The sequence below is a fragment of the Plecotus auritus genome, assembly GCF_963455305.1.
Source record: "Plecotus auritus genome assembly, chromosome: 6".
NCBI lineage: Eukaryota > Metazoa > Chordata > Mammalia > Chiroptera > Vespertilionidae > Plecotus > Plecotus auritus.
In genome coordinates this window covers 127,741,711-127,756,230 of record NC_137773.1, presented here as the reverse complement: position 1 = coordinate 127,756,230, position 14,520 = coordinate 127,741,711, and the positions used below count along the sequence as shown (strand labels likewise).

Below are 14,520 nucleotides of genomic sequence, written 5' to 3'. Positions count from 1 at the left end.
CAAGTCCTTATTTGGGTTCCATTAATTTGTTAGAGTGGCTCACAGAACTCAGGGGAATGCAGTCACCAGTTCATTAAAGGATATGATAAAGGTAACAGATGAACAGCCAGATTGGAAGCTTCCTGAACCTCATACTTTTGGGATTATTATGGAGGCTTTGTCACATAGGCATATCAATTATTAACTATTTCCAGAGCCCCTGCCCTCTCTGGAAAAGGAGGGAGGGGCTGAAAATTTCCAGTTTCTAATCATGGCTTGGTTTGTCCAGTAACCAGCCTTAATCCAGAAGGTATCCAAGCCCACGCAGTCACCTCCATGGAACAAAAGATGCTCCTAGTGCTCTGATCACTAGGAATTTACAAGGCGTTTAGGAGCCCTGTGTCAGGGACTGGGGAGAAAGACCAAATATTAGAATAAGAGAAGGCATGCAAATAGCTGACAGGTACATGAAAAGAAGATAGGCAGCATCATTAATCATCAGGAAATGCAAATCAAAACGACAATGAGCTATCACCTCAGGCCTGTTTGAATGGCCATCATCAGAAAGTCAAGAAATAGCCCTAGCTGGTTTGGCTTGGTGGATAGAGTGGTTTTCTTTGGACTAAAAGGTCCTCCAGTTCAATTCGGGTCAAGGGCACGTTCCTGGGTTGCTGGCCCAATCCCCAAGATGGGGTGTGCCAGAGGCAGCCGATCAATGATTCTCTCTCATCATTAATGTCTCTCCCTCTCCCTCTCCCTTCCTCTCTGAAATCAATAAAAATTAAAAAAAGACACAAGAAATAGCAAGTACTGGCAAGGATGCAGGTGGCAATGCAAATGGATGCAGCCTCTGTGGAAAACAGTATGGAGGTTCCTCAAAAAAGTAAAAGTAGAGCTACCATGTGATCCAGCACTCCCACTTCTGGGTACTTACTAGAAGGAAATGAAAATCCTGACAATGAAAGATATCTGCACTCCAATGTTCACTGCAGAATTAGTCAAAATTAGCAAGACATGGAAACAACCTAAGTGCCCATGGATGGATGGAAGGATAAAGAAATTGTGGCATATGTACAGTAGCCTATTATTCAGCCATGAAAAAAGAATGAAATCGTGCGACAACATGGATGGACCAGAGGGTATTGTGCTAAGTGAAATAAGTTAGAGAAAGATCCATAGTATAAGAGTTCTCTTATATGTGGGATCTAACAACAAACATGTTTATAGATACAGAACTGATTGGCGGGGGCTAAGTGGTGGGTGCGTTTCCCCCACGGGCTGTAATCTCCAGAAGGTCAAGAGCCATGTCAACTTGTGTTCACCTTTGTGGCTAGTTCCTGGGCAAGGTCCTGGTGTATAGTAGGTGCTCAGTAACTGATTAACAATAGCTACTCCTTACACTTCCTACACGTCGGCCAGCAGTTGCTTGGGCATGTCACGCATTTATCCAAGACCATGTAGCTGGCACTTCCAGAACTGAAGTAGTCTGACTCCCGAGTGATTACGAGGATGAGTGACCCCCTTGAATCTCGGTCTCTAAAACAGATGTGAGCAGACGTGATGATGGAGCCAGCAGCCCCACTGAATTACAGTGAGGACTTGATGACATAATTGGTGAAATGCGCTAACTCAGCCCGGAGCCAGGCTTGAACTTGGTACTATTGCTGTGTCAGCACAGACTGGCACAGAGGGAAGGCCTTGGGCGTGGTCAGCCTGTAGGCTGCGTATATTTCCAGCTCCCTGTGAGAGCTTGAGGGACCTGGAACTTAGTTTGCATTTCTGATGGGGGAGGATGGTGATTGGGCAGCAACCAGTGTTAGGTGTTCGAGGAGGGCCTTGGAGGAGGTGAGGGCTGGAAATTGCAGACCCTGCACTCTTCCTCTGTCACTGATAACAGAGAAGCTGGGAAGACTGAGAGGAGGAGTGGGAAGGAAGCTTTTTTTGCAAAGGGTTGTTAACCCGCAGAAGAAGCCATGGACCTGGGGCTACAATAGGTGCATAGCCCTTCATGAGGCCGTTTTTGTCCTTTAAGCACTTTGACTAACTCTCCTGACATCTTTATTCCCACCTGCAGATAGGAAGGCAGATGTGGGAGGTGTCTGAGGCTGGAATGCACATGACCCTCCGGTGTGGGATGTGACAGATGGGGTCCCCGCTCTGAACCCTCCTCCCCACTGTGTCCTTGGCCAGCCTGGGACCCCAGTGTTCTCACTCATCTTGAGTGGGGAGAGTAATTGAAGGCGCCTCTTGGATCACCTGAGAGGAACCCCGGCCCGGTCCACGGGTGTCCTGGGCAGCTGGCAGCTCCAGCCAGATCCTTTTGGGAGCTGAAACTCCCCGGATGCTGGAGTGGGTCCTGCTGCGATCCCCTCCCTCTGGATCTGGCACCTGGCCCTGCACACTCCCTCTCAGGAGACCTTGGGCAGGAGGGTAGGGAGGGGACCAGATTCCAGGCTTGCAGTTCTGTGTGGTCAGCTGGGGGGATTTCATGTTCATGGAGCCCTCTTTATACAGCCCTTCAAAAGGGAAGTCCTTCCCTGAGGCCATTTCTTTAGAAGTTTCTTCTAACCGGCTCCATATTCAAGGGTTCGAGCTGAGCTGGGGCCAGAAAGGAAACAGAGGCATTTGAGCTGGGGGAGGGGCTGAGCGCTGTTCCATTGGAATGGTCCCTCTGCCTGAGAAGGGACAGTGCCCACTCTCTCCCTGCCCAGTCCCCTCCCCTGGCTCAGGCCAGGCTGGCCGGACAACACCCTCGGGGCATATGATCTCGCACCCCACCCCACCCCCAGTTCCATTCTGCTGACAAGCTTGGTGGAATAGCGGCACCAAGTGGCTGTGTTTGAGCTGTGCTAGCTCTCTCGGACTCTGACTAATAATTGGCCTGTTGCCTCAGGGGAGAAAAGGAGGAGGCAGGGTGCCTGGGAGGACCTTCAACTCAATAGTTTAAGGCACTTGGAAATTACACCGACTTCACACCATGAATCACAGTGGTGTATCTAACACCCCAAATGAAGAGGAGTGGGGGGGTACCTTCATGCACTTGCGGAGCCACTGAGAAAATACCCTTGACGTTGCTTTAGAGCCAGAGAACCATTGGCTCTGCTAGAAGCCTCTTCACCATTTAGGAAAGTCTAGGATCACAGTCAAAGGTTGTTCAGAATGAAGGCAGACCTTCTCAGAGCTGGCGTGGGCATTGTCCGGGGGCTGTGGGAAGCAGGCAGACACCAGTGGGAATGGAAGCAGCACAGGGAGGGGAGGCTGGTGCAGGGAGCACCTCGAGGGGGCAGGGCTGGGGGTGGTATTTAGAGAGGCTGCCAGATGTGCTGGGGACAGAGGTCAGTGCTGAGGACACACATTTCAGGCAAAGGTGTGGCCTCCCTGTACCTTTGAAGCCTGGGATCAGCAAACGCAGGCTCACCCACCACCACCGTTTGTACGGCTGTAAGCTGGGAATGGTTTTTATGTTTTAAACGGTTGAAAGATCACAGGCTGTGGAAGACTTAATAACACGTGACCAGGATGTGAAATTGACATGCAGCGTCCATGAGAGAAGTTTGATTGGTGCACAGCCACACTCGTCCCTATGCATGTTGCCTGGGCTGCTTTGTGCTTCGAAGGCACAGTTGCGTATCTGTGACGGAGACTGTATGGCCCGCAAAACGAAAATATTTACTACCGGCCAGGCCTGCTCTGAGTCCTCCTGGTGCTCTGCAAATGCCTTCTCCAAGTCTGGCCACATGGCTCCTCCCCCTCAGCGAGGTGGTGGGGGGAGACAGACAGCAGGAGGGAAATTTCTGTTCCATCTGCCAGCCCCAGAGATCTGGATGCCACTCCCCTACCTGCAGACCCCCTGCCCACAGCTCAGAAGTGGTCTGTGCAGCCAGTGGGGAACTAAATTCCTGCCCTGGTAGGTGGTCCTGTCAGAGGGAGAACAGACCTGTCTCCTTCGTGGGTTCAGCACAGTGCTTTCTGGTACATTGAGATGGTGGAGTTCTGTCTCTTCATTCAAAGCAGGGATACCAGGCTCCATTCGCTGACCAGGAAGTATATGCATGACTTACTGAGTAGAGCACACAGCAGCAGTGAAAATCCAGCTGCGATGCTGTAATGCAGCATCCCCCTTTACATCAGATTGTGCGTCTGCTTTTCCACAGGCCACAGGTCGGAAGATATACCTGCATTCCGACTTCCCAGCTAGCTAACAATACTTAACCTCTGGGCGCTGGAATTTGGGGTGGTTTTAAAAAAACAACTTTCTTCTTAACTTTTTTTGTACTACTTGGGTTTCTTTTTAAAAACATTAACATGAGTCATCTTAATCAGCAAAGAGAACCCAGCTATTTTAATTTTAAAGAATAAATAACAGTGGTTGCATCTGCTTTGTGTGGGTGATAAAATTATTTATGTGGTGGTGATGTAACCATTAGAGAGACGCACATCCCATGCAGCCACTGCTGATCAGGAATAAGGGGTGAATGGGAACCCGGCAGGAGGTGAGAGAAGATGCAGAAGTCAGGGAGTCTGACATGGTCGTCACTGCATGGAACCGGAGCTTCCAGCATAGAAATCTGGGTTCCTTATTGGCATGTGGAAGGACAGGGTGCAGGTCTCCTGACTTTCCCCTGCTCTGCCTTCCTGAGAAACTTAAGGTCGGGGTGTTTTAACGGTGTGTCAGTGCCACCTAGTGTCCACGCTGTCACTCAGCCTCATCTCTGTGGAGCCTTCATTCACACTCTTTGATGTCCCTACTCTGGTGGCATTTGTGTGGCAGGCGGCGCGATGCCCCAGGGTTCTCTGGGGCAGTGGGGATGCCTCATTAATTTATCCTTCCTCCTGTCCCAGCCACAAAGCAGAGCCCTCGGCTGCAGCGCGATTTGGCAGTTGAAGAGCTAGCGGATGCCGCCCTGTCAGAACCGATGTCCTCTTTTCTCGGGCGGCCAGCTCCTTACAGCAGGGCCCGTGCCTCCTGCTCCCCAGGGTGGCCTGGGGCTCCGAGTTCTTGGGAAAGCTGGCTATGGTGGGCTCCTGGGAGACACCACAGCCACGCCACAATCCCCTGGCTTACCTCCTCCCCTCAACCACCCCTCCCCTGCCCCCAATGCCGTCCTTGCTCTAACCGTTCACTCTAGAACCGCAGTTCTTCGTCCCCCCTCCCTGGTCTCCAGCAGTGAGCAGCCGGCAGCACCTGCTCCCCGGCCCCCTCCTCACTCCAGTCCCCCCAGGTTCTGGCTCAGCTGAAGCTCGAGGGATCTCTGCAGAGTGCAAACCCGCCTGTGTCCTTCTCTGCTCAGGTCTTTCCCGTGTCTTCTGAGTGCTCTTAGGATGAAGGCCAGACATTTCAGCTGGGCCTCCACAGCTCCCACTTGGCTGCACGGTTCCTCCCGCCTCTTTCTCTGAGCCTTGGCCCAGGCCTGGCTTCCCTCAGGCCCCTCCCTCCCACAGTCCCTGGGCCTGCCCTCCTCTCTCCCCCTGCCTCTGCTCCCCAGGTACCTTCTGCGGTCTTCCCAGGCCCATAGCTGGGTCCATGCCTTCTATGCTGTGCTTGGATAGTACTGAGTGCCTCTCTTCCCCCCGTCCTTCCATCCAGGCGTAACATCAGCTCCACGTGTGGCATCCTTTGGTGAGCCCCCATCTCCCAATTTAGACCCCTGGTTCTCAGCTGGGGGTAATTGCCTCCCCCCACCCCCTCGGGGACATTTGGCATTACTGGTGGCATTATTGATTGTTATAATTGGGGGGGGGGGGGAGATTGCTAATGGCATCTAATGAGTGGATGCCAAGGATGCTGCTAAACACCCTACAATGTCAGCCCCCCCAAGAGCAAACAGTAGTCTGGCCCAAAATATCAATAGTACCAAGGTTGAGAAACCCAGCCCAGTCTCCAAGCCCAGTGGCGGCAGGAACCCCAGCCACTGGGAAAGCGCACACTTGGAACTAAAATGTTGCTATTAAAGGCTAACTTGATAGCTCAGCCCTTTCGCAGGTGGATGTAGAACCCATGTCCCTTCAAACCTGCCGCCACAAAAAAGGGGAAGGAGGGTGGGCCTGCCTTTCCATATGCCCATGTCGGGGAATTATTCCATGAGGTCCTGCTGGGCCAGCCCTTTAGTGTGTGTGTGTGTGTGTGTGTGTGTGTGTGTGTGTGTGCGCGCGCACGCGCGCACACACACCTTTGCTTTAAACGTACTTAACGTCTCATTTTAAATTTATTTCCTCTGATCTGTTTACAATGGTGTTTGAGCTACAATTTTAGTTTGTTGGGGTACCCCACAGGTCCAATAGCGTGATTTCTACAAAAAAGTCATCAAGGGAAAAAGGTCAGATGACTATGCTAGATTAAAAGAGGCTAAAGCTGCCCTGGCCGGTGGCTCAGGGGGTTGGAGCATCGTCCCGTACACCAGAAGGTCGTGGGTTTGACTCCTGGTCAGAGCATAAACCTAGGTTGTAGGTTCAGTCCAGGCAACCTATCAATGTTTCTCTCTCACATGGATGTTTCTCTCTCTCTCTCTCCCTTCTGCTCTCTTTATTTTTATTTTTTTTAAATAAATCTTTATTCAGATTATTACAATTGTTTCTCCTTTTTTCCCCCATAGCTCCCCTCCACCCATTTCCCACCCCACCTTCTGCCCTTACCTCCCCGCCACTGTCCTCATCCATAGGTGTATGATTTTTGTCCATTCTCTTCATGAACCCCCCATACCCCTTTCCCCCTGAGAATTATCAGTCCACTCCCTTTCTATGCCCCTGATTCTATTATATTCACCAGATTATTCTGTTCCTCAGGTTTTTAATTCACTTGATTTTTAGGTTCGCTTGTTGATAGATATGTATTTGTTGTTCATAATTTTTATCTTTACTTTTTTCTTCTTCCTCTTCTTTAAGAATACCTTTCAGCATTTCATATAATACTGATTTGGTGGTGATGAACTCCTTCAGCTTTTTCTTATCTGTGAAGCTCTTTATCTGCCCTTCAATTCTGAATGATAGCTTTGCTGGGTAGAGTAATCTTGGTTGTAGGTTCTTGCTATTCATCACATTGAAAATTTCTTGCCACTCCCGTCTGGCCTGCATAGTTTCTGTTGAGAAGTCAGCTGACAGACGTATGGGTGCTCCCTTGTAGGTAATTAACTGTTTTTCTCTTGCTGCTTTTAATATTCTTTCTTTGTCTTTTGCTCTTGGCATTTTAATTATGATGTGTCTTGGTGTGGTCCTCTTTGGATTCCTTTTGTTTGGGGTTCTGTGGGCTTCCTGGACTTGTAAGTCTATTTCTTTCACCAGGTGGGGGAAGTTTTCGGTCATTATTTCTTCAAATAGGTTTTCAGTATCTTGCTCTCTCTCTTCTTCTGGCACCCCCATAATTCTGATGTTGGTACGCTTGAAGTTGTCCCAGAGTCTTCTTACATTATCTTCAACTTTTTGGATTTTTTTTTTTTTTTTTTTGCTTTTTCAGTTGAGTGTTTTTTGCTTCTTTGTATTTCAATTCTTTGACTTGATTCTTGTGTTCCTCTATTCTGTTTCTGGGTCTCTGTATAATATTTTTTATTTCAGTCAGTGTATGTTTAATTTCTAGTTGGTCCTTATTCATATTTTCGAGGGTCTCGTTATATTTATCGGCCTTTTCTAGGATATTCTTAAAAAGTCTTATAACCGTGGTTTTGAATTCTATATCCAGTCGTTTGTTTTCCTCCATTTCTTTCGTTTGTGATCTGATTCTTTGACCCCGCATTTTCATTGCTTCCCTGAGTTGGTAAGGTAGATTTGTGTGCTAGGTTTCCAATATGGCCCAGTGGGTCTGCTTCCCCAGTTAACCTGAGGTGGACACTCTTGGTGCACCCCTTTGTGGACTGTGTGTACAGCCTTGTTGTAATTAAGTCTTTATTGTTGTTGGTATCACTGGGAAGAATTGACCTCCGGGCCAGTTGGCTGTAAGGATCAGCTGTGTCTATGCTGGGAGAAGTTCGGTGCTGGAGACAGCCTTATAGGATTAGACTTGCCAAATTGCAATAGCCTCTGTGCTCAGCTTGGATGGGGTGGAGTCTCAGTCTTGGCTTCCTGTCAGCCTTGCCCTTGTGCGCATGTGCGCTTTCAGTCCTCCGCCTTCCCCAGCTTGAGTCTCCGCCTGAGAGTCCAGACTGCCCCCACAAGAGCGTGGGTCCTCAGGGGCTCGCCTGGAACTGGGGTTCACTGCAGTCAGAACTGGGGCTCAGTGCCGTCAGGAGCCTCTGACTCCCTTCCACTAGGGAAAGCCTGTGGCAACCTCTGCAGCCTTTGTGCGCACTGGCACGCGCGCGCGTGCGCACTTTCAGTCCTCCGCCTTCCCCGGCTCCCGAGTCTCCGCCCGAGAGTCCAGACTCCCCCCGTAAGAGCGTGGGTCCCCAGGGGCTCGCCTGGAACTGGGGTTCACTGCAGTCAGAACTGGGGCTCAGTGCAGTCAGGATCCTCTGACTCCCTTCCACTAGGGAAAGCCTGTGGCAACCTCCGCAGCCTTTGTGCGCACTGGCCCGCGTGCGCCTTCAGACTTCTGCCTTTCCCAGCTCGAGTCTCCGCCCGAGAGTCCAGACTCCCCCCGTAAGAGCGTGGGTCCCCAGGGGTTCGCCCGGAACTGGGGTTCAGTGCAGTCAGAACTGGGGTTCAGTGCGGTCGGAGGCTTCCTTCCCCCTTCTGCCAGAGAAAGTCAGCCAGGCTCTCAGCCGCCCTTCCTCTCTGCGCGCACAAAGCCCCTTTGCCGTACCTCCAATTCTCTGTGAGCTTTTCTCTTTCCTTCTAGTTGTAGAATTTTCACTCAGCCAGCTTTCCTGTGGTTCTGGATGGTGTCCGTTCTGTCTTTTAGTTGTAGTTTTGAAATTGTTGTGCGAGGCAGCAGTTTAGGTGTTTACCTATGCCGCCATCTTGGTTTCTCTCCCTTCTGCTCTCTTTAAACAGTCAATAAAAATTTCCTCAGGTGAGGATAAAACAATAAATAAATAAATACAATTTTTAAAAAGAGACAAAGCCTTATATAATGAAATGCAACTCTGGTAAGGGGGGCATGGCTATAAACAATCTTCAGACAATCTTTTGGAGACAAGGGGAAATTTGAATATGGACTGTGCATCAGCTAGTACTATTGAATTAATGTTTATTTTCTTAGGCATGATCACAGTTTTAGGGTTTTTGTCTCCACTGGGTTCTGTAACAAACTCCTATAGGCTGGATGGCTTACAAACAACAGAAATTTGTTTCTCAGGGTCCTGGAAGCTGGGAAGTCCAAGGTCAGGCCCCGCAGGTGCCCTGTCTGGTGAGAGCCCACCTCCTGCTGCACAGTGCTGTGTCCTCCCCGAGCAGGGCAGGGAGCTCTCTGGGACCTCTTTTATAAGGACACTAATCCCACTCATGAGGGCTCCACCCTCATGACCTAATCGCTTTCCAAAGCCCCACCTCCAAATGCCATCACATTTGAGATTAGGTTTCAACATGAATTTGGGGGCACAAAACATTCGGTCTCTTGCAATCAGATGGGAGAATGTCCTTAGTCTTAGGAGAGGCAGGGTGGGCTATGAAGGAGTGAAGTGTCAGGGAATCTGCAACTTGCTTATGATGCCTTCGCAGGAAAACAGTTGTATGTGTGATTGTGTGTGGGTGATTATGTGTGTGTGTGTGTGTGATTGTGTGTGTGTGTGATTGTGTGTGTGTGATTGTGTGTGTAGAAAGAGGGAGGGAGCCCTGGCCGGTTTGGCTTAGTGGCTAGAGCGTCGGCCTGCAGACCGAAGGGTCCTGGGTTCGATTCCAGTCAAGGGCACATGTCTTGGTTGCAGGCTCCTTCCCAGTCCAGGCCGTGGGCAGGGCTCATGCAGGAGGCAACAATTAATGTGTTTCTCTCACATCAATATTTCTGTCTTTCCCTCTCTCTTCCACTCTCTCAAAAAAAAAAAAAAAATCAATGACAAAATATCCTCGGGTGAGGATTTAAAAATAATAACAATAATTTTTTTAAAAAGAAAGAAAGAAGAAAGAAAGAAAGAGGGAGGAGAGATGTGGTAAAATGTTGAGGGCAGGTTCAGGTGACGGGATGGGGTGCTGTGTGTGCTGCTCTGTCAGGTTTTCGGGGCTGGGCCCTGGGGGGTGTGGTGTCGCCGGAGCCCACTGAGTTTACCCTCTGTCTTCAGTATGCAGCTCCCCGCCCGTCCACATGAAGGTGCAGCCACTGAACCAGACGGCGCTGCAGGTGTCCTGGAGCCAGCCCGAGACCATCTACCACCCGCCCATCATGAACTACATGATCTCCTACAGCTGGACCAAGAACGAAGATGAGAAGGAGAAGACCTTCACGAAGGACAGCGACAAAGACTTGGTAAAAGTCGGGGCGCCTGCTGCCCTTGCAGTTAGGAGAGGGACTCCCTCCGCATCTCTGCCAGGCACTGCAGGCAGGCCCCCACCTCACGCTGCCACCAGGCAGTAGCTCCCCAGTGTGGACTGTGGCCGAGCCTGCCTGGGCCCCATCCCCCCTCACACTTACCCCCCAACGCCACCCGGAAAAGCTAGTTCCTTTTTGTATAATTGGGCCCTTTAAACTGACTCCTCTGTCTTCGTTAGTATAGAAACAGAAAGCTGCTGTTAAGGCCTTTTCATCTGACCGGGTTATTGTAGAGACGAGATGCTGTGTGCATGGGCAGCAGACTCTGGCACTGGGAAGCAGTGTGTAAGGACCCGCTGTTACTACTGCAGTTATTCCTCCTCTTCCTCTTTCCTACTGTCCCGCCACCATGCAGCCGTCCACTGCCCACACTTCCTTTCACGTCGGATCCCCTCACATTCCTTCCTGGAGGATCCCTGGGACCATGTAATTTTTAGCCACTGTTCTCAGTCTCTCAGACACTATGGCATCTGACCTCACCGTGAGCTCCAGGCACAATTCCACAGCTCTCCTTAAAATGGCATAAATGTTTCGTGGCCAACACCCAAAAAATCCCTTCCAAACAGATGTTTGTAGCAGCTCTTCCTCCCCTGTGAAAGCAAACCCTCCAGGGAGCACTAGTCTTCACATCTCTGCAGAGAAACTCAACATGACACAGTCGGATTGGAGCGCCTCTGCTTTCACTGTTAATCAAAGGAAGGCTTTGGAATAATGGAAGTCCGTAATTGTATGTGCACGTGGCAAATGCAGTCGCACAGAGTGGGATTCTTAATGATCGTTACCCCCTTTCTCTCCCAGCAGAGTTCCCGGGGCCCATTCAATCAGTGATAGAATAAAACTTCGTGTATTCCTTTAGATGAAGATTCTTTTTCTTCATTCTCATTTATATTTTCAATTTCCCTACTAGACATAGTTATCTGGGTCCCATTAGGGAACGAGGAGCTTCATGAAATCAGAGAGGAACCTACCGAAAATTCCCCGAGGTTGTGATGTGTTTTGACCTTTCTCTTGTCGCTGCTGGGAGCCCACAAGGGGTTTTCTCTCTGAAGTAAAGATGGCTGCATTAATCAGCAGAAGCTGTGTAGGCGCTTAGGCGGGTCTTGTTCTAAGTGAAAAATAATTAAACACGAAAAGATGAATAGATACTGGCTTGGAGTGAATCCAATAAATCCCTGTGTCGGTGGAGCGGAGACTTTGCCCTGAACAGGAGACGGGGTCAGAGGTTTGGAGAAAGAGGCGTGAATTGGGTTCAGAGAACGAGAGCGATGCAGACAAAAACAGGCTCTGATAGCAAGGTCTTTTTTTTCTGAGAATTTCTAGGGGTGGCTAATTTCTTTTCGGACACACAAGATTAATTTTCTTAATTCCCCGGGAAGTCAAGTGTGCTGACTTGGCAGCAACAAAACTATTCTCCAACGGATGGTTGCTGTGGCCTGAAAACCTCAGAGGAATATTTAAGGTCAGTGCAGCCTTTTCCAGGTCACGTGCCTCTTCCCCATCCTCCTGGGGGCGGATGTTACCATTACCTTCTCCAAAAGTGATAAATAAGGCTTACAGTTCACTAACGTGATGTCACCTGCTGCCCTAACCAGGAGCCGGTTTCTAGGCCGCAGCAGCAGGTGTGGCCACAGTGCCACTTAACGCCTGGTCGGAGGATTCGGTGGCTGCCATGGGAAACCCGCCTGGCAGTTCAGCTCCCAAGGCTGCTTTGGATACTTGGCCCAGAATCTACGTTTCGTTCATCCAGTAGGGACGTCTTTGAAATCAGTTGCTTTTTTTGTTTGTTTCTTCACAAAGCAAGCGCTCTCTTCTTTTCAGGTACTTTCTCTTTTCTCATTTTTAAAGGCCCTTGGAATAAAGCTCTGAGGAATGGGGACCTGGATTTGGCAGGTGTCTAATGACTAGGGATTGGCAAACTTTTTCTAGAAAGGGCCAGGTAGTAAAGATTTTAGGGTTTATGGGACATGGGACCTCAGGTTGCTGTGGCAACAACTCAACCCTGCCATGGTAGATACCATAGGTACATGTAAAGGAATGGGTGTGGCTGCGTGCCAATAAAACTTTATTGACAAAAACAGACAGGGGGCCGGATTTGGCCCGTGAGCTGGAGCTGGCTGGCCCTGTGTTAGACCAGGGCCATTCTTTCTGTGGTGTGGTGTGGGCTACCTATGAACAGGTTTCCCTGGCCTGTGTCACCTTGCTTTCACAAGGACCCTGTGAGGTAGCTGTTTCTCTCCCCATTTTACACGGGAGGGCAGCAGAGGCCAAAGACTGAACACCTGGCCCAGGATCAGCCTGTGAGTGGGTGAAAAGGCCGCATCTCACCTTTCCTGACCTTTAGCCAGGTGTCCTTCCTAGCATCTTGCCCCGTATTACCCATGGAGAATGTACGACAAGACCTTAACTCTGCAAAGACAGACATATCTTGTTGCGGATGTTTAAACTCTCTGGCTCTGGAAAGCAGTCCACTTGGTAATTCGAGAGGCTGGTTCAGGTAAATAATTGCAGTCTATAAAGGATATTAGTGATGAAAGGAGTCCAAGACTCATGAGTATAAAGGGGGCCTAAGACACAATCCAAACCTCAGTTAAGCATCAGAGTCCAGACTGATTTGGTTCCGTCTTATCCTGCAGATTTCAGTGTTGAAAGCAGATTCCCAGGCCAGGTTATCTCTGACCACTCTTTCCTTCCAGAGGAAGCCTTTGGTCTATGGGAGCATTGTGTCCAGCAGCTGTTGCCGTGGCAGCACAAACCTGAACGTGGTTCTTAACATTACTTTAGGTTTAGAAGGCTTAGAAGGTGGGCGTGTGCTGGCCTCTACACCTGCTCACTGCTTTTCTTTCTTCACCTACAGAAAGCCACCATTAGCCATGTCTCACCTGATAGCCTTTACCTGTTCCGCGTCCAGGCCGTGTGCCGGAACGACATGCGCAGCGACTTCAGCCAGACGATGCTCTTTCAAGGTAAGGCCGGCTTCCCTGAGCCCCGCCCCTGGTGCTTGGCTTTTCCTGCTCAGGTGCTTGGGCTGGAAGAACACAAGCCTGGCCTAGGAATCTGTGGGGCTTTAAGTCCCACCTTTTAGAGCTTCATAGGCCCGAAGAGGGAAGAAGAGCAAAGTGGTGATTTTTACTATCCTTGTGTATCTGGCTGTGTCAGATCACAGAATCCCTCTTGGATCTAGCGTGACCCTAGAACCAGAGCCCAGACACACACCGCTCACCTTCCAGCTGGCAAGCCACACTTGGGCCCTGCTTGTGGGACCTTTGAGCATCTTGAGAAATAGGTATTTGTTCCTGTGGATTTGGGGGACTGGCAGAAAGTTCTAGGGCCAGGCCTAGGGTGAGGCAAGGGAGGCATTCATCTAGGTGCAAAATTTAAAGGGCTGCAAAAAACGTGGTAATTAAGACACACGATATTTTAATGGAGTATTTTTTAAAAGCAAAGTCAATTTAAAAAATTCATGAGCAACCCTAACCGGTTTGGCTCAGTGAATAGAGTGTCAACCTGTGGACTGAAAGGTCCCAGGTTCGATTCCGGTCAAGGGCATGTACCTTGGTTGCGGGCACATCCCCAGTAGGAGGTGTGCAGGAGGCAGCTGATCGATGTTTCTCTCTCATTGATGTTTCTAACTCTCTATCCCTTTCCCTTCCTCTCTGTAAAAAATCAATAAAATATATTTTTAAAAAAATAAATAAATAAAAAATTCATGAGCAACATATCAGAATTTTAAATAAAGACAGGATCCACTCTAACTTACTCGCTCTAACCCAGTTATTTTCAACCTGTGTACTAGGAGAATTTTTAAAACAGTGCAATACCTGACAAATTAGTCAGGGACACTGACCTCCTTTCCCTTAGATTGCCAAATAAAAAGATGAAAACAGCCAACACAACTATGGCCGTCCTGTGTGAATGAATCAAAATTATACCTATTTTTTTGTCAGATTGGTAAAAATATATTTTTTGGTGGGATGTAGAATTTTAGCAATTAGTTTGTGTGTGCCAGGAGATGAAAAAGGTGAAAAATCACTGCCCTAACCCCATTCTAGTCCTAGTTCCAATAAAACTTTATTTACAAAACCGGCTGCCAGCCTGTGGGCCATGGTTGTGGACTTGGTTCGCGATGTGGGCTTAGGCCAGCGTGGAGG

General features: G+C 49.4%; 1 protein-coding gene across 1 annotated transcript in view; it reads left to right on the top strand.

Annotated features, from left to right (window-relative positions):
* Positions 1-14,520, top strand: part of PTPRG (protein tyrosine phosphatase receptor type G) — a 696,636-nt gene that overhangs the window by 593,919 nt on the left and 88,197 nt on the right. The window contains exons 9-10 of the mRNA XM_080675721.1: positions 10,125-10,309; positions 13,227-13,335. Coding sequence (XP_080531847.1) covers positions 10,125-10,309; positions 13,227-13,335 — 294 coding nt within the window. The remainder of the gene's footprint in view (positions 1-10,124; positions 10,310-13,226; positions 13,336-14,520) is intronic.